Here is a 19292-nt window from a genome sequence, read left to right as displayed (position 1 = left end):
CTTCACGGTTGGGATGGTGTTCTTCGGGTTGCAAACCTCCCCCTTTTTCCTCCAAAGATAACGGTGGTCATTATGGCCAAACAGTTCTATTTTTGTTTCATCAGACCAGAGGACATTTCTCCAAAAAGTATGATCTTTGTCCCCATGTGCAGTTGCAAACCGTAGTCTGCCGTTTTTATGGCAGTTTTTGAGCAGTGGCTTCTTCCTTCCTGAGTGTCCTTTCAGGTTATGTCGACATAGGACTTATTTTACTGTGGATATAGATACTTATGTACCTGTTTCCTCTAGCATCTTTACAAGGTCCTTTGCTGTTGTCCTGGGATTAATTTGCACTTTTCGCACCAAAGTATGTTTGTCTCTAGGAGACAGAACGCGTCTCCTTCCCGAGTGGTATGACGGCTGCGTGGTCCCATGGTGTTTATACTTGTGTACTATTGTTTCTACAGATAAACGTGGCATTTGGAAATTGCTCCCAAGGATGAACCAGACTTGTCTGGAGGTCTACATTTTTTTTTTCTTCTGAGTTGTTGGCTGATTTATTTAGATTTTCCCATGATGTCAAGCAAAGAGGCAGTGAGTTTGAAGGTAGGCCTTGAAATACATCCACAGGTACACCTTCAATTGACTCAAATGATGTCAATTAGCCTATCAGAAGCTTCTAAAGCCATGACATAATTTTCTGGTATTTTCCAAGCTGTTTAAAGGCACAGTCAACTTAGTGTATGTAAACGTATGACCCACTGGAATTGTGATACAGTGAATTATAAGGGAAATAATCTGTCTGTAAATAATTGTTGGAAAAATGACTTGTGTCATGCACAAAGTAGATGTCCTAACCGACTTGCCAAAACTATAGTTTGTTATTAACAAGAAATTTGTGGAGTCGTTGAAAATGAGTTTTAATGACTCCAACCTAAGTGTATGTAAACTTTTGACTTCAACTCTATTAAGATATCTTGTTTTGTTTTTCATGCTGAAAGGTCTCTTTTATACAAATCCTCACTCTATTTCTTCACACATCGCTTAGCTTGATATAATTTATTTCATAGAGCTGTGGAGGATAATGTAATTGTCACCCAGCCTTAGATTTAGGCATATTGCATTATGAGAGAGAATCATCCTCACTTTCTTAGCTTTTAATTAAGTATGCAGATTCCATAGAGTTTTATTCGAAGTCAATCAAGATTTAATCAAATCAAATCAAATCAAATCAAATCAAATGTGGATTATTTTTTATTAGTTTATGAAAAAAAAGCCTTTTCAAAGGGAAGAGGGTGTGCATTATTCATTGGTGACACCAGAAGAATGTATTAGAGGTCAACCGATTATGATTTTTCAACGCCGATACCGATACTGGTCATTGGGGGACCAAAAAGGCCGATACCGATAAATCGGCCGATTTTTTTTTATTTATTTATTTGTAATGACAATTACAACAATTCTGAATGAACACTTATTTAAACTTAATATAATACATCAATGAAATCAATTTAGCCTCAAATTAATAATGAAACATGTTCAATTTGGTTTAAATAATGCAAAAACAAAGTGTTGGAGAAGAAAGTAATGTGTGCCAATATGCAATATGTGCCATGTACTGTATGTGCCAAGTAAAAATGTGTGCCATGTAAAAATGTGTGCCATGTAAAATATGTGCCAAGTTAAAAAAGCTAACATTTAAGTTCCTTGCTCAAAACATATGACATTTGTTGGTTCCTTTTAACATGAGACTTCAGTATTCCAAGGTAAGAGGTTTTAGGTTGTAGTTAATATAGTATTTATAGGACTATTTCTCTCTATACCATTTGTATTTCTTATAGGCACTATAGTATTGCCAGTGTAACAGTATAGCTTCCGTCCCTCTCCTCGCCCCTACCTGGGCTCGAACCAGGAACACATCGACAACAGCCACACACGAAGTAGCATTACCCATCGCTCCACAAAAGCTGCGGACCTTGCAGCGCAAGGGGAATAACTACTCCAAATCTAAAAGCGAGTGACGTTTGAAACAGTATTAGCGCACACCCAGCTAACTAGCTAGCCATTTCACATTGGTTACACCAGCCATTAGGCTGATAGGCTTGAAGTCATAAACAGCGCTGTGCTTGCGGAGAGCTGCTGGCAAAACGCACGAATGTGCTGTTTGAATGGATGATTACGGGCCTGCTGCTGCTCAGTCAGACTGCTCTATCAAATCAGACTTAATTCTAACATAATAACACACAGAAATACGAGCCTTTGGTCATTAATATGGTTGAATCCGGAAACTATCATTTCGAAAACAAAACGTTTATTATTTCAGTGAAATACGGAACCGTTCGGTATTTTATCTAACGTGTGGCATCCCTAAGTCTAAATATTCCCGTTACATTGCACAACCTTCAATGTTATGTCATAATTAAGTAAAATTCTGGCAAATTAGTTCGCAATGAGCCAGGCAGCCCAAACTGTTGCATATACCCTGACTCTGTGTGCAATGAATGCAAGAGAAGGGACACATTTTCACCTGGTTAATATTGCCTGCTAACCTGGATTAGTAGTTATAACTAGTGATTATGATTGATTGTTTTTTATAAGATAAGTTTAATGCTAGCTAGCAATATACCTTGGCTTCTACTGCATTTGCGTAACAGGCAGGCTCCTCGTGGGGTGCAATGGTTATAGCGTAGGACTAGTTAACTGTACGGTTGCAAGAATGGATCCTCCGGGCTGACAAGGTGAAAATCTGTTGTTCTGCCCCTGAACAAGGCAGTTAACCCACTGTTCCTAGGCCGTCATTGAAAATAAGAACGTGTTCTTAACTGACTTGCCTAGTTAAATAAAGGTATAAAAAAAAGTAAAACATTTGTAAAAAAAAATTGGAAATCGGCGCCCAAAAATACAGATTTCCAATTGTTATGAAAAGTTCAAATTGGCCCTAATTAATCGGTCATTCAGATTAATCGGTCAACCTCTAGAATGTATGACTGAGAGAAGAGAACTTAATGATGTTCTTGACTTCGATGACTTGACTTCGATTTCACTGTGACTCATCTTACTACTGGAAAGATACAGCAGGTAGGAAGTGTATCGCTGCTGACCCGAGGCCAGCCCCGACCTCCAAATGATGAGCTCTAACCCCTGTATGACCTATGTCTGGTGTTCTATAGCCTTGACCTCTAACCCCTGGTCTTTGTCTGTATTCTACAGGTGATCCAGCGCAGGGAAGATGGCTCGGTCAACTTCTTCAGAGGATGGGACTCCTACCGTGAGGGATTTGGCAAGATCACTGGAGAACACTGGCTAGGTAAGTGTGTGTGTCTGATTTGTGAGTTAACAATCAAGAAGTACCTTGGCACAGTCCTTAGTTCCAGGACTATTGCAGAGTGTGGGATAGTGGTTTGAGTGCTGGTAAAATACGAACGTAGTGTGGTTGGTCGGGGTGGATGGGTGGGCGTATCATGCGAACGACTAGCAACTTAAATGTTGCGAATTCGAATCTCATCGTGGACAACTTTAGTATTTTAGCAAATTAGCAACTTTTCAACTACTTGCTACTTTTTAGCTACTTTGGAACTACTTAGCATGTGAGCTAACACTTCCACTAACCCTAACCTTAAACATTTTAGCTAACCCTTTCTCCAACCCTAAACTGAACCCTAACCTTAACTCTAACCCCTAACCTTAACCCCTAGCCTAGCTAGTGTTAGCAAGCTAACTAACCTTAGCATCCTAGCCACCTAGCTAAAATGTCCTACATATTGTATGTTTTGCAAATTCATAGCATATTGTAGTTTTGCAAATTCGTAACATATCATACGAAATGTAATTCATACCATATCATACAAAATGGGTGATGGACACCCACAAATTAATATATGCCGTACAAAATGTAACATATCATACTCGATGGCGCATTGCGGATTTACATAAAGAATAATACGAAATGCTCAGAGACCAGGTTGTAAATGTGGAGAGGAAATCGGTTTTGAGGTAGCTCCTTAGATTAATCATCTAACCAAATTTAACCACAAATACAGCAGATTATTGTGAGAGCACCACAGAGTACTCTTCCTCTTCCGCATTCAGTGGGGTAGTTGACTGCTTAGCCGCCATCATCCCTCGGGCCAAACATGAACTATAAAATGGTGTACAGGCTAGACAGTGCTTTACTAGATGCTCCTCTTTCTCTTTCTTTCTCTCTCCTTCTCTCTCACACCCCTCGCTCTATCAATCTCTTTCACTCCCTCCCAATCTCTCCTTCTCTCTCACACCCTTCGCTCTATCAATCTCTTTCACTCCCTCCCAATCTCTCCTTCTCTCTCACACCCCTCGCTCTATCAATCTCTTTCACTCCCTCCCAATCTCTCTATCACTCTCACTCACTCACTCTCTCTCAATTCAATTCAATTTTAGGGCTTTGTTGGCATGGAAAACATATGTTAACATTGCCAAAGCAAGTGAACTATATAATAAATAAAAGTGAAAAAATAAATAAATAAATAAACAGTAAACATTACACTCACAAAAGTTCCAAAATAATAAAGACATTTCAAATATATTCATATTCATATTATGTGCAATTAGTTAAATAACAAAAGGGAAAATAAATAAACATAAATATGGGTTGCATTTACAACAGTGTTTGTTCTTCACTGGTTTCCCTTTTCTTGTGGCAACAGGTCACACATCTTGCTGCTGTGATGGCACACTGTGGTATTTCACCCAGTAGATATGGGAGTTTATCAAAATTGGGTTTGATTTCAAATTCTTTGTGGATCTGTGTAATCTGAGGGAAATATGTGTCTCTAATATGGTCATACATTTGGCAGGAGGTTAGGGAGTGCAGCTCAGTTTCCACCTCATTTTGTGGGCAGTGTGCACATAGCCTGCCTTCTCTTGAGAGCTAGGTCTGCCTACGGTGGCCTTTCTCAATAGCAAGGCTATGCTCACTGAGTCTGTACATAGTCAAAACTTTGCTTAAGTTTGGGCCAGTTACAGTGGTCAGGTATTCTTCCGCTGTGTACTCTCTGTTAAGGTCCAAAAGGAATTATTGGTTGGTGAGCGTACCCAAGACCACACAACTTTAAAGGGCAATGGGTTCTATAACTGATTCAAGTATTTTTAGCCAGATCCTAATTGTTATGTCAAATTGTATGTTCCTTTTGATGGCATAGAAGGCCCTTCTTGCCTTGTTTCTCAGATCATTCACAGCTTTGTGGAAGTTACCTGTGGCACTGATGTTTAGGCTGAGGTATGTGTAAGTTTTTGTGTGCTCTAGGGCAACGGTGTCTAATTTGTATTCGTGGTCCTGGCAAAGGGACTTTTTTACATCAATTTACATATATAAATGAGTTAGAGAGGGCACTAGAACAGTGTGCAGCACCTGGCCTCACCCTACTAGAATCTGAAGTCAAATGTCTACTGTTTGCTGATGATCTGGTGCTTCTGTGCAGAAGATCTAGGTTCTGCTGTAGGCCCTTCTTGCTTGGGGACAGAATAACCATATTTATTATTTCTACGATTGACTGTTATCATTATTTTTGTTATTGTTATCTGTATTATTATTTACTAACATTATATATTATTGTTCTTCATTATTTGATTACAATGTATATTGTATAGGTTAGGAAGTTTCCTAAACAGCTTAAATTTGAATTTGATAGAGAGAGACGGGGCAGTGGAAGAGAAAAGAGAGAGAGCGACAGGGGGCAGTGGAAGAGAAAAAGAGAGAGAGAGACAGGGGGCAGTGGAAGAGAAAAAGAGAGAGAGACAGGGGGCAGTGGAAGAGAAAAAGAGAGAGAGAGACAGGGGGGGGCAGTGGAAGAGAAAAGAGAGAGAGAGACAGGGGGCAGTGGAAGAGAAAAAAAAAGAGAGAGAGAGACAGGGACCAGTGGAAGAGAAAAAGAGAGAGAGAGACAGAGGGGGCAGTGGAAGAGAAAAAGAGAGAGAGAGACAGGGGGCAGTGGAAGAGAAAAAAAGAGAGAGACAGGGGCAGTGGAAGAGAAAAGAGAGAGAGAGAGACAGGGGGCAGTGGAAGAGAAAAAGAGAGAGAGAGACGGGGGGCAGTGGAAAGAGAAAAGAGAGAGAGAGAGAGGGGCAGTGGAAGAGAAAAGAGAGAGAGAGAGACAGGGGGCAGTGGAAGAGAAGAAAAAGAGAGAGAGAGAGACAGGGGGCAGTGGAAGAGAAAAGAGAGAGAGAGAGAGACAGGGGGCAGTGGAAGAGAAAAAGAGAGAGAGAGACAGGGGGGAAGTGGAAGAGAAAAGAGAGAGAGAGACAGGGGGCAGTGGAAAGAGAGAGAGACAGGGGGCAGTGGAAGAGAAAAGAGAGAGAGAGAGACAGGGGGCAGTGGAAGAGAAAAAGAGAGAGAGAGACAGGGGGCAGTGGAAGAGAAAAAGAGAGAGAGAGACAGGGGGCAGTGGAAGAGAAAAGAGAGAGAGAGACAGGGGGCAGTGGAAGAGAAAAGAGAGAGAGAGAGACAGGGGGCAGTGGAAGAGAAAAAAGAGAGAGAGAGACAGGGGAAGAGAAAAAGAGAGAGAGAGAGGGGGCAGTGGAAGAGAAAAAGAGAGAGAGAGACAGGGGGCAGTGGAAGAGAAAAGAGAGAGAGAGACAGGGGGCAGTGGAAGAGACAAAAAAGAGAGAGAGACAGGGGGCAGTGGAAGAGAAAAGAGAGAGAGAGACAGGGGGCAGTGGAAGAGAAAAAAAGAGAGAGAGAGACGGGGGCAGTGGAAGAGAAAAGAGAGAGAGACAGGGGGCAGTGGAAGAGAAAAAGAGAGAGAGAGACAGGGGGCAGTGGAAGAGAAAAAGAGAGAGAGAGACAGGGGGCAGTGGAAGAGAAAAAGAGAGAGAGAGACAGGGGGCAGTGGAAGAGAAAAGAGAGAGAGAGACAGGGGGCAGTGGAAGAGAAAAGAGAGAGAGAGAGACAGGGGGCAGTGGAAGAGAAAAAAGAGAGAGAGACGGGGGCAGTGGAAGAGAAAAAAGAGAGAGAGACAGGGGGCAGTGGAAGAGAAAAAGAGAGAGAGAGACAGGGGCAGTGGAAGAGAAAAAAAAAGAGAGAGAGACAGGGGCAGTGGAAGAGAAAAAAAGAGAGAGAGAGACGGGGGCAGTGGAAGAGAAAAGAGAGAGAGAGAGGGGGCAGTGGAAGAGAAAAGAGAGAGAGACAGGGGGCAGTGGAAGAGAAAGAGAGAGAGAGAGACAGGGGGCAGTGGAAGAGAAAAAGAGAGAGAGACAGGGGGCAGTGGAAGAGAAAAAGAGAGAGAGACAGGGGGCAGTGGAAGAGAAAAGAGAGAGAGAGAGACAGGGGGCAGTGGAAGAGAAAAAGAGAGAGAGAGACAGGGGGCAGTGGAAGAGAAAAAAAGAGAGAGAGAGACAGGGGGGGGCAGTGGAAGAGAAAAGAGAGAGAGACGGGGGGCAGTGGAAGAGAAAAGAGAGAGAGACGGGGGCAGTGGAAGAGAAAAGAGAGAGAGACGGGGCAGTGGAAGAGAAAAGAGAGAGAGACAGGGGGCAGTGGAAGAGAAAAGAGAGAGAGAGACAGGGGGCAGTGGAAGAGAAAAAAAGAGAGAGAGAGACGGGGGCAGTGGAAGAGAAAAAAAGAGAGAGAGAGAGGGGGCAGTGGAAGAGAAAAAAGAGAGAGAGACGGGGGGGCAGTGGAAGAGAAAAGAGAGAGAGACAGGGGGCAGTGGAAGAGAAAAGAGAGAGAGAGAGACAGGGGGCAGTGGAAGAGAAAAGAGAGAGAGAGAGGGGGGGCAGTGGAAGAGAAAAAAAAGAGAGAGAGAGACGGGGGCAGTGGAAGAGAAAAAGAGAGAGAGAGACGGGGGGCAGTGGTGGAAGAGAAAAGAGAGAAAAGAGAGAGGGGGCAGTGGAAGAGAAAAAAGAGAGAGAGACAGGGGGCAGTGGAAGAGAAAAAGAGAGAGAGAAAGGGGGGCAGAGAAGAGAAAAGAGAGAGGGACAGGGGCAGTGGAAGAGAAAAAAGAGAGAGAGACAGGGGGCAGTGGAAGAGAAAAGAGAGAGAGAGACAGGGGGTAGAAGAGAAAAAGAGAGAAGACAGGGGGAAAAGAAAAGAGAGAGAGACAGGGGGCAGTGGAAGAGAAAAAGAAAAGAGAGAGACAGGGGGCAGTAGAAGAGAAAAAAGAGAGAGAGACAGGGGGCAGTGGAAGAGAAAAGAGAGAGAGAGACAGGGGGCAGTGGAAGAGAAAAGAGAGAGAGAGAGGGGGCAGTGGAAGAGAAAAAGAGAGAGAGACAGGGGCAGTGGAAGAGAAAAGAGAGAGAGACAGGGGGAAGAGAAGAGAAAAGAGAGAGAGACAGGGGCAGTGGAAGAGAAGAGAAAGAGAGAGAGAGACAGGGGCAGTGGAAGAGAAAAAGAAAAAAGAGAGAGAGACAGGGGCAGTGGAAGAGAAAAAGAGAGAGAGACAGGGGGCAAGAAGAGAAAAGAGAGAGAGACAGGGGCAGTAGAAGAGAAAGAGAGAGAGACAGGGGGCAGTAGAAGAGAAAAAGAGAGAGAGACAGGGGCAGTAGAAGAGAAAAGAGAGAGAGAGACAGGGGGCAGTAGAAGAGAAAAGAGAGAGAGACAGGGGGCAGTAGAAGAGAAAAGAGAGAGAGAGACAGGGGCAGTGGAAGAGAAAAAGAGAGAGAGACAGGGGGCAGTGGAAGAGAAAAAAAGAGAGAGAGACAGGGGCAGTGGAAGAGAAAAAGAGAGAGAGACAGGGGCAGTGGAAGAGAAAAAAGAGAGAGAGACAGGGGGCAGTAGAAGAGAAAAGAGAGAGAGACAGGGGGCAGTGGAAGAGAAAGAGAGAGAGAGAGAGACAGGGGCAGTGGAAGAGAAAAGAGAAAGAGAGGGGCAGTGGAAGAGAAAAAGAGAGAGAGACAGGGGGCAGTGGAAGAGAAAAAGAGAGAGAGAGAGGGGGCAGTGGAAGAGAAAAGAGAGAGAGACAGGGGCAGTGGAAGAGAAAAAGAGAGAGAGACAGGGGCAGTGGAAGAGAAAAAAGAGAGAGACAGGGGCAGTGGAAGAGAAAAAGAGAGAGAGACAGGGGCAGTGGAAGAGAAAAGAGAGAGAGACAGGGGGCAGTGGAAGAGAAAAGAGAGAGACAGGGGGCAGTGGAAGAGAAAAGAGAGAGAGACGGGAGCAGTGGAAGAGAAAAGAGAGAGAGACAGGGGGCAGTGGAAGAGAAAAAGAGAGAGAGACAGGGGGCAGTGGAAGAGAAAAAGAGAGAGAGAGAGTGGAAGAGAAAAGGGGGCAGTGGAAGAGAAAAGAGAGAGAGACAGGGGGCAGTGGAAGAGAAAGAGAGAGTGGGAAGAGAAAAAGAGAGAGAGAAAGAAAAGAGAGAGACAGACAGGGGCAGTGGAAGAGAAAAGAGAGTGGAGAGAGAGAAAAAAGTGGAAGAGAAAAAGAGAGAGAGACAGGGGGCAGTGGAAGAGAAAAGAGAGAGAGAGACAGGGGGCAGTGGAAGAGAAAAAAGAGAGAGACAGGGGGCAGTGGAAGAGAAAAAAAAAGAGAGAGAGACAGGGGGCAGTGGAAGAGAAAAGAGAGAGAGAGACAGGGGGAAGTGGAAGAGAAAAAGAGAGAGAGACAGGGGGCAGTGGAAGAGAAAAAGAGAGAGAGACAGGGGCAGTGGAAGAGAAAAGAGAGAGAGAGACAGGGGGCAGTGGAAGAGAAAAGAGAGAGAGAGACAGGGGGCAGTGGAAGAGAAAAAAGAGAGAGAGACGGGGGGCAGTGGAAGAGACAAGAGAGAGAGAGACAGGGGGCAGTGGAAGAGAAAAGAGAGAGAGAGACGGGGGCAGTGGAAGAGAAAAGAGAGAGAGAGACAGGGGGCAGTGGAAGAGAAAAGAGAGAGAGAGACAGAAGAGACAAGAGAGAGAGAGGGGGCAGTGGAAGAGACAAGAGAGAGAGACGGGGTCAGTGGAAGAGAAAAAGAGAGAGAGAGACGGGGGCAGTGGAAGAGAAAAGAGAGAGAGACGGGGTCAGTGGAAGAGAAAAGAGAGAGAGAGACGGGGGCAGTGGAAGAGAAAAGAGAGAGAGAGACGGGGCAGTGGAAGAGACAAGAGAGAGAGAGACAGTGGAAGGGGGCAGTGGAAGAGAAAAAAAAGAGAGAGAGAGAGGGGGCAGTGGAAGAGAAAAAGAGAGAGAGACAGGGGGCAGTGGAAGAGAAAAAGAGAGAGAGAGGGGGCAGTGGAAGAGAAAAGAGAGAGAGAGACGGGGGGCAGTGGAAGAGAAAAGAGAGAGAGAGACGGGGGGGCAGTGGAAGAGAAAAGAGAGAGAGACAGGGGCAGTGGAAGAGAAAAGAGAGAGAGAGACAGTGGAAGAGAAAAGAGGGGGCAGTGGAAGAGACAAGAGAGAGAGACGGGGTCAGTGGAAAAGAGAGAGAAAAGAGAGAGAGAGACGGGGGCAGTGGAAGAGAAAAAGAGAGAGAGACGGGGTCAGTGGAAGAGAAAAAGAGAGAGAGACGGGGGCAGTGGAAGAGAAAAGAGAGAGAGACAGGGGGCAGTGGAAGAGAAAAGAGAGAGAAGAGCAGTGGAAGAGAAAAGAGAGAGAGACGGGGGCAGTGGAAGAGAAAAGAGAGAGAGAGACAGGGGGCAGTGGAAGAGAAAAGAGAGAGAGAGACGGGGGCAGTGGAAGAGAAAAGAGAGAGAGAGACGGGGGCAGTGGAAGAGAAAAGAGAGAGAGACAGGGGGCAGTGGAAGAGAAAAGAGAGAGAGAGGGGGCAGTGGAAGAGACAAAGAGAGAGAGACAGGGGGCAGTAGAAGAGAAAGAGAGAGAGAGACAGGGGGCAGTGGAAGAGAAAAGAGAGAGAGAGACAGGGGCAGTGGAAGAGAAAGAGAGAGAGAGACAGGGGGCAGTGGAAGAGAAAAAGAGAGAGAGAGACAGGGGGCAGTGGAAGAGAAAAAGAGAGAGAGACAGGGGCAGTGGAAGAGAAAAGAGAGAGAGAGACAGGGGGCAGTGGAAGAGAAAAAAAGAGAGAGAGAGACAGGGGGCAGTGGAAGAGAAAAAGAGAGAGAGACAGGGGGCAGTGGAAGAGAAAAAGAGAGAGAGAGATGGGGGCAGTGGAAGAGAAAAGAGAGAGAGAGACAGGGGGCAGTGGAAGAGAAAAGAGAGAGAGACAGGGGGCAGTGGAAGAGAAAAAGAGAGAGAGATGGGGGCAGTGGAAGAGAAAGAGAGAGAGAGACGGGGGGGGCAGTGGAAGAGAAAAAGAGAGAGAGACAGGGGCAGTGGAAGAGAAAAAGAGAGAGAGGGCAGTGGAAGAAAAAAGAGAGAGAGACAGGGGGCAGTGGAAGAGAAAAGAGAGAGAGAGACAGGGGGCAGTGGAAGAGAAAAGAGAGAGAGAGACAGGGGGCAGTGGAAGAGAAAAAAGAGAGAGAGACAGGGGGCAGTGGAAGAGAAAAAAGAGAGAGAGAGAGGGGGCAGTGGAAGAGAAAAAAGAGAGAGAGTGGAGACAGGGGGTGGAAGAGAGAGAGAGACAGGGGGCAGTGGAAGAGAAAAAGAGAGAGAGAGATGGGGGCAGTGGAAGAGAAAAAGAGAGAGAGAGAGGGGGGCAGTGGAAGAGAAAAGAGAGAGAGAGACGGGGGCAGTGGAAGAGAAAAAGAGAGAGAGAGGGGGCAGTGGAAGAGAAAAGAGAGAGAGAGATGGGGCAGTGGAAGAGAAAAGAGAGAGAAGTGGAAGAGAGAGAGAGAGAGGGGGCAGTGGAAGAGAAAAAAGAGAGAGAGAAAAGAAGAGAGAGAGAGAGGGGGCAGTGGAAGAGAAAAAAGAGAGAGAGACAGGGGGCAGTGGAAGAGAAAAGAGAGAGAGAGAGGGGGCAGTGGAAGAGAAAAGAGAGAGAGAGAAAAGAGAGAGAGAGAGACAGTGGAAGAGGGGAGAGATGGGAAGAGAAAAGAGAGAGAGAGACAGTGGAAGAGAAAAAGAGAGAGAGAGACAGGGGGCAAGAAGAGAAAAGAGAGAGAGAGATGGGGGCAGTGGAAGAGAAAAGAGAGAGAGAGAGGGGGCAGTGGAAGAGAAAAGAGAGAGAGAGACAGGGGGCAGTGGAAGAGAAAAGAGAGAGAGAGACAGGGGGCAGTGGAAGAGAAAAGAGAGAGAGAGAGGGGCAGTGGAAGAGAAAGAGAGAGAGAGACAGGGGCAGTGGAAGAGAAAAGAGAGAGAGACAGGGGGCAGTGGAAGAGAAAAAGAGAGAGAGACAGGGGGCAGAAGGAAGAGAAAAGAGAGAGAGAGACAGGGGGCAGTGGAAGAGAAAAAGAGAGAGAGAGACAGGGGCAGTGGAAGAGAAAAAGAGAGAGAGACAGGGGGGCAGTGGAAGAGAAAAAAGAGAGAGAGAGACAGGGGGGGCAGTGGAAGAGCAGTGGAAAAGAGAGAGAGAGACAGGGGGCAGTGGAAGAGAAAAAGAGAGAGAGAGACGGGGGGGCAGTGGAAGAGAAAAGAGAGAGAGAGACAGGGGGCAGTGGAAGAGAAAAAGAGAGAGAGAGACAGGGGGCAGTGGAAGGAAGAGAAAAAGAGAGAGAGAGAGGGGGCAGTGGAAGAGAAAAAAGAGAGGAGCAGTGGAAGAGAAAAAGAGAGAGAGAGACAGGGGGCAGTGGAAGAGAAAAAGAGAGAGAGAGACAGGGGGCAGTGGAAGAGAAAAAGAGAGAGAGACAGGGGGCAGTGGAAGAGAAAAAGAGAGAGAGAGGGGCAGTGGAAGAGGGGGCAGGGGGCAGTGGAAGAGAAAAAGAGAGAGAGAGACAGGGGGCAGTGGAAGAGAAAAAGAGAGAGAGAGACAGGGGGCAGTGGAAGAGAAAAAGAGAGAGAGACAGGGGGCAGTGGAAGAGAAAAAGAGAGAGAGAGACAGACAGGGGGCAGTGGAAGAGAAAAAGAGAGAGAGACAGGGGGCAGTGGAAGAGAAAAAAGAGAGAGAGACAGGGGCAGTGGAAGAGAAAAGAGAGAGAGACAGGGGGCAGTGGAAGAGAAAAAGAGAGAGAGAGACAGGGGGCAGTGGAAGAGAAAAAGAGAGAGAGACAGGGGGCAGTGGAAGAAAAAAGAGAGAGAAGGGGCAGTGGAAGAGAAAAAGAGAGAGAGAGACAGGGGGCAGTGGAAGAGAAGAGAGAGAAGGGGGCAGTGGAAGAGAGAGAGAGAGGGGGGCAGTGGAAGAGAGAAAAGAGAGAGAGACAGGGGGCAGTGGAAGAGAAAAAAAGAAAGAGAGAGAGAGACAGGGGGCAGTGGAAGAGAAAAAGAGAGAGAGACAGGGGGCAGTGGAAGAGAAAAGAGAGAGAGAGACAGGGGGCAGTGGAAGAGAAAAAAGAGAGAGAGAGACAGGGGGCAGTGGAAGAGAAAAAGAGAGAGAGAGACAGGGGGCAGTGGAAGAGAAAAAGAGAGAGAGAGACAGGGGGGGCAGTGGAAGAGAAAAAGAGAGAGAGACAGGGGGCAGTGGAAGAGAAAAGAGAGAGAGACAGGGGGCAGTGGAAGAGAAAAGAGGAGAGACAGGGGGCAGTGGAAGAGAAAAAGAGAGAGAGAGACAGGGGGCAGTGGAAGAGAAAAAAGAGAGAGAGACAGGGGGCAGTGGAAGAGAAAAAGAGAGAGAGACAGGGGGCAGTGGAAGAGAAAAAGAAGAGAGGGGGCAGTGGAAGAGAAAAGAGAGAGAGACAGGGGGCAGTGGAAGAGACAAGTGGAAAAGAGAGAGAGACAGGGGGCAGTGGAAGAGAAAAGAGAGAGAGACAGGGGGCAGTGGAAGAGAGAAAAAAGAGAGAGAGAGACAGGGGGCAGTGGAAGAGAAAAGAGAGAGAGAGACAGGGGGCAGTGGAAGAGAAAAAAGAGAGAGAGAGATGGGGGCAGTGGAAGAGAAAAAAGAGAGAGAGACGGGGGCAGTGGAAGAGAAAAAGAGAGAGAGACAGGGGGCAGTGGAAGAGAAAAAGAGAGAGAGAGATGGGGGCAGTGGAAGAGAAAAAGAGAGAGAGAGACGGGGGCAGTGGAAGAGAAAAAGAGAGAGAACAGGGGGGGGAGTGGAAAGAAAAGAGAGAGAGAGACAGGGGGCAGTGGAAGAGAAAAGAGAGAGAGAGACAGGGGGCAGTGGAAGAGAAAAAGAGAGAGAGAGACAGGGGGCAGTGGAAGAGAAAAGAGAGAGAGAGACGGGGGCAGTGGAAGAGAAAAAGAGAGAGAGAGACGGGGGGGCAGTGGAAGAGAAAAGAGAGAGAGAGACAGGGGGCAGGGAAGAGAAAAGAGAGTGGAGAGAGTGGAAAGAGAGAGAGACAGGGGGGCAGTGGAAGAGAAAAAGAGAGAGAGAGACAGGGGGCAGTGGAAGAGAAAAAGAGAGAGAGACAGGGGGCAGTGGAAGAGAAAAAGAGAGAGAGACAGGGGGCAGTGGAAGAGAAAAAGAGAGAGAGACGGGGGCAGTGGAAGAAAAAGAGAGAGAGAGAGAGAGACAGGGGCAGTGGAAGTGAAAAAGAGAAGGAGACGGGGCAGTGGAAGAGAAAAAGAGAGAGAGAGACAGGGGGCAGTGGAAGAGAAAAGAGAGAGAGAGACAGGGGGCAGTGGAAGAGAAAAGAGAGAGAGAGACAGGGGGCAGTGGAAGAGAAAAAGAGAGAGAGACAGGGGGCAGTGGAAGAGAAAAGAGAGAGAGAGACAGGGGGCAGTGGAAGAGAAAAAAAGAGAGAGAGACAGGGGGCAGTAGAAGAGAAAAAGAGAGAGACAGGGGGCAGTGGAAGAGAAAAGAGAGAGAGAGACAGGGGGGAAGAGAAAAAGAGAGAGAGAGAGGGGGCAGTGGAAGAGAAAAAAGAGGGGGACAGGGGGCAGTGGAAGAGAAAAGAGAGAGAGAGATGGGGGGGGAAGAGGAAGAGAAAAGAGAAAAGAGAGAGAGAGACAGGGGGCAGTGGAAGAGAAAAGAGAGAGAGAGACAGGGGGCAGTGGAAGAGAAAAGAGAGAGAGAGACGGGGGCAGTGGAAGAGAAAAGAGAGAGAGACAGGGGGCAGTGGAAGAGAAAAGAGAGAGAGAGAGGGGGCAGTGGAAGAGAAAAGAGAGAGAGAGACAGGGGGCAGTGGAAGAGAAAAAGAGAGAGAGAGACAGGGGGCAGTGGAAGAGAAAAAGAGAGAGAGAGAAGAGGGGGGCAGTGGAAGAGAAAAGAGAGAGAGAGACAGGGGGCAGTGGAAGAGAAAAGAGAGAGAGAGACGGGGGGCAGTGGAAGAGACAAGAGAGAGACAGGGGGCAGTGGAAGAGAAAAGAGAGAGAGAGACAGGGGCAGTGGAAGAGAAAAGAGAGAGAGAGGGGGCAGTGGAAGAGAAAAAGAGAGAGAGACAGGGGGCAGTGGAAGAGAAAAGAGAGAGAGAGACGGGGGGGGCAGTGGAAGAGAAAAGAGAAGAGAGACAGGGGGGCAGTGGAAGAGAAGAGAGACAGGGGCAGTGGAAGAGAAAAAGAGAGAGAGAGACAGGGGGCAGTGGAAGAGAAAAGAGAGAGAGAGACAGGGGGCAGTGGAAGAGAAAAAAAAGAGAGAGAGAGACAGGGGCAGTGGAAGAGAAAAAGAGAGAGAGACAGGGGGCAGTGGAAGAGAAAAGAGAGAGAGACAGGGGGCAGTGGAAGAGAAAAAGAGAGAGAGAGACAGGGGGCAGTAGAAGAGAAAAAAAGAGAGAGAGAGACAGGGGGCAGTGGAAGAGAAAAGAGAGAGAGACGGGGGCAGTGGAAGAGAAAAGAGAGAGAGACAGAGGGGGCAGTGGAAGAGAAAAAGAGAGAGAGAGATGGGGGGCAGTGGAAGAGAAAAGAGAGAGAGAGACAGGGGGCAGTGGAAGAGAAAAAGAGAGAGAGACAGGGGGCAGTGGAAGAGAAAAGAGAGAGAGAGACAGGGGGCAGTGGAAGAGAAAAGAGAGAGAGAGAGGGGCAGTGGAAGAGAAAAGAGAGAGGAGACAGGGGGAAGAGAAAAGAGAGAGAGAGACAGGGGGCAGTGGAAAGAAAAGAGAGAGAGACAGGGGGCAGTGGAAGAGAAAAGAGAGAGAGAGACAGGGGGCAGTGGAAGAGAAAAGAGAGAGAGAAGTGGAAGAAAAAAAAGAGAGAGAGACAGGGGGCAGTGGAAGAGAAAAAGAGAGAGAGACAGGGGGCAGTGGAAGAGAAAAAAAAGAGAGAGAGAGACAGGGGGCAGTGGAAGAGAAAAAAGAGAGAGAGACAGGGGGCAGTGGAGAGAGAAAAAGAGAGAGAGAGACAGGGGGCAGTGGAAGAGAAAGAAAGAGAGAGACAGGGGGCAGTGGAAGAGAAAAAAAGAGAGAGAGACAGGGGGCAGTGGAGAGAGAAAAGAGAGAGAGAGACAGGGGGCAGTGGAAGAGAAAAAGAGAGAGAGACAGGGGGCAGTGGAAGAGAAAAGAGAGAGAGAGACGGGGCAGTGGAAGAGAAAAGAGAGAGAGACAGGGGGCAGTGGAAGAGAAAAGAGAGAGAGAGATGGGGGCAGTGGAAGAGAAAAGAGAGAGAGACAGGGGGCAGTAGAAGAGAAAAGAGAGAGAGACAGGGGGCAGTGGAAGAGAAAAGAGAGAAAAAGAGAGAGACAGGGACGGGGGCAGTGAGAAGAGAAAAGAGAGAGAGAGACAGGGGGCAGTAGAAGAGAAAAAGAGAGAGAGACAGGGGGCAGTAGAAGAGAACAGAAAAGAGAGAGAGACAGGGGGCAGTAGAAGAGAAAAGAGGGAGAGAGGGGGCAGTAGAAGAAGAGAAAGAGAGAGAGAGACAGGGGGCAGTAGAAAGAAAAAAGAGAGAGAGACAGGAGAAAAGAGAGAGAGACAGGGGGCAAAAGAGAGAGAGAGACAGGGGGCAGTAGAAGAGAAAAGAGAGAGACAGGGGGCAGTGGAAGAGAAAAAGAGAGAGAGAGACAGGGGGCAGTGGAAGAGAAAAAGAGAGAGAGAAAGATAGAGACAGTGAGAGAGTGAGAGGGGGAGTAAAACTAGCATCTTTTAAAAAGAGGCAGTGCCAGCCTACAGACCACAAGTAGACTACCACATCAGCCCTATCACATTAAAGACAGGTAAAGAGAAGGACAGGACCAGCAGGAGAGGGGAGAGGGCCTGCTGGCTATAAGAGGTTATCAATGTTTCCTCAACCCTGTTGTGCCCAGAGTGCTCTCTCTCTATCTCCCCCTCTCTCCCCCATCCCTCCATCCTCCTCGCCCGCTCTTCTTGTGGTTTTTGGAGAGCTCTTCAATCTCAGGGTTCTGACAAAGACAGACAGGCCTGCCATTGCAAATCGCTCATATTTGAATAATCGCCACCACCTACCACACACACACGCGCATGCACACACACACACACACATATCCTGTAGTCACATGTACTTACACCACTCAGGGGGTCTAACAGCTCAATTATGGTGCTCCAAATTTCCCCCACTCATCACATGGCGAGTGGCATGTAAAGCCATAAACACAGCAATCTGCGCCGTGGTTATATTTTTAGTTGCAGCGAGGGACAACCAGGGAGAGGGGGAAAAGAAAGTGATTGGGGCGAAAACACTGCTATTCTTCCTGTGTTCCCTCTGCAGTCATTAGTTTGTTTTTAACGAGGCACAGCATAAGTTGGGTTGACCTAGTGCAGGCAGAAGCAGAGACATCATAGGCAAATTGGATACAAGAACAACGGTCTTACCACTACACGGGCAGTACACACTACTACTACTGGGCAATTCCACGGTAACAAAACATGTATTTCTTATCAAAATGTGTTTTTGGCAGAAATGCCTTCTGGAAATTTCATGTGCCTTAATAACGAATGTATGCCATCTGTAAATATAAATACAATTGCTAAATTACGAGCCTAGTTGGTTTATCCACGGAAAAAACAGGAACCTTCCCACTAGCCATGATTGGCTGAGATAATGGATGGGCTGGACATGCTGAGAGAGGAGTTCGGATTGGTCTGCCATGTAGCACGCTTCTGTCTATAACATGAGCTGGTTAGTATGTGTAGGTAATCCTATATAACGCTGCTTTTAAAAAATATATCACATAGTAGAACTGCAAAATTGTTGCTCTCCACCTTCTGGAGGACCGAGTTTTGAAATCAGTGGTATGCCCGGTGGAATTGGAATATGATAGCTAAGGAGATGGAGAACATTCTGGCATTTGCTTGCAAATATTGGAAGGGATAAAAGGCTAGACATGGAAAATGAAACTATAACTAACTGGCATCCTCACCATTACATCAGTACTACAACTACCATTATCATTACTACTACTACTACTACTACTACTACTACAGCCACAATCATTAAACTGATATCATTGCCATCACCCCTACTACCCATACCACTAATATTTGGAACAATAAGCACAATAATAGTAATAACAATAATAGTTGTAAGAATAACACTAATAATAAGTAAGTTACTGTTTACTATGCAGATGTTATTATTCAGTGTCCCTCAGGCTATGGCAGGAAAACACATATTTGGCTGAAAGACGAGCCATAGCTCCTTTGCCCATTAGTATTTTTGTTTTTCCTATGGGTTTAATAAGTTAACATTTTGAATAACGGTAGTAATTGCTGTGAATATTTCTCACAGTAAAGGAGACACTGCACCTCTGTTTCTACCTCCACGGTTGTGCAGTGACCACATACACAGACAACGGTCTCAATGAGGACAGCAGAGCTGACTACACTGAATGTGCTAGTGGCTAACAGCCTGCTGCCTGGCCTGCACACTATCACATTGTGGAGCGAGAGGAGTTAGAGCCCTGTTGATTGATAAGATGAGAGCACCCCTCCAGCTAGGATGAAGTCCATCACTCCTCAGTAGGCCAGGCTTGGTCCTGTTTGTGGGTCTGTCCCAGTAAGACGGCCAATTATCTTCAAATTCTATCTTTTGGGAGGAGCAGAATACAGTTTTCAACCAGCGATTGAGTTGTGAGACTGCTGTAGAGCTCATCACTCCCCCTAACTGGGAGGGGGCCAGAGACAATTACTCGATGCGACACATCTTTCTAACTAATATACACACTGAAGCGATGTTGCTGGACGATTATTTTTAAATCTAATATTGCGGGTAATGGAGTCGCCAATGACTAGAGTTTTCAATTTGTCAGAACTAATGGTGGGAGGCTTCGGTGGCTCACACACCATAACGGGTGTAGTAGAGACAAGAGAAGGCTCGGCCTCTGACTCCGACTCGTCGAGAACTGGTTGGAAGTTTGTCAGCTGAATGAGCGACACCGGTTGAGCATTCCTACAGCATTTCCCTACAGAAGCCATGAGAAAGTTGTCCGGCTGCGGGGACTGTGCGAGGGGATTTATACTAACGTTACTATCTGTAGTTACTGGTGGTACAGACGCTGTTTCATCCTTTCCTACACTTAAATTGCTCTTGCCTAACCATTGCATCTGAAGCTGAGCTTGCAGCACAG

At 47.0% G+C, this 19292-nt stretch overlaps 1 protein-coding gene across 2 annotated transcripts in view; it reads left to right on the top strand.

Moving 5' to 3' along the window:
- Nucleotides 1–19292, top strand: part of LOC112220220 (fibrinogen C domain-containing protein 1-like) — a 239916-nt gene that overhangs the window by 155775 nt on the left and 64849 nt on the right. For both annotated transcript variants that reach the window (XM_042302493.1, XM_042302492.1), the window contains one exon: nt 3190–3286. In XM_042302493.1, coding sequence (XP_042158427.1) covers nt 3190–3286 — 97 coding nt within the window. The remainder of the gene's footprint in view (nt 1–3189; nt 3287–19292) is intronic.

Source organism: Oncorhynchus tshawytscha, linkage group LG20 (genome assembly GCF_018296145.1).
Source record: "Oncorhynchus tshawytscha isolate Ot180627B linkage group LG20, Otsh_v2.0, whole genome shotgun sequence".
NCBI lineage: Eukaryota > Metazoa > Chordata > Actinopteri > Salmoniformes > Salmonidae > Oncorhynchus > Oncorhynchus tshawytscha.
This window is presented reverse-complemented; position numbering and strand designations above follow the sequence as displayed.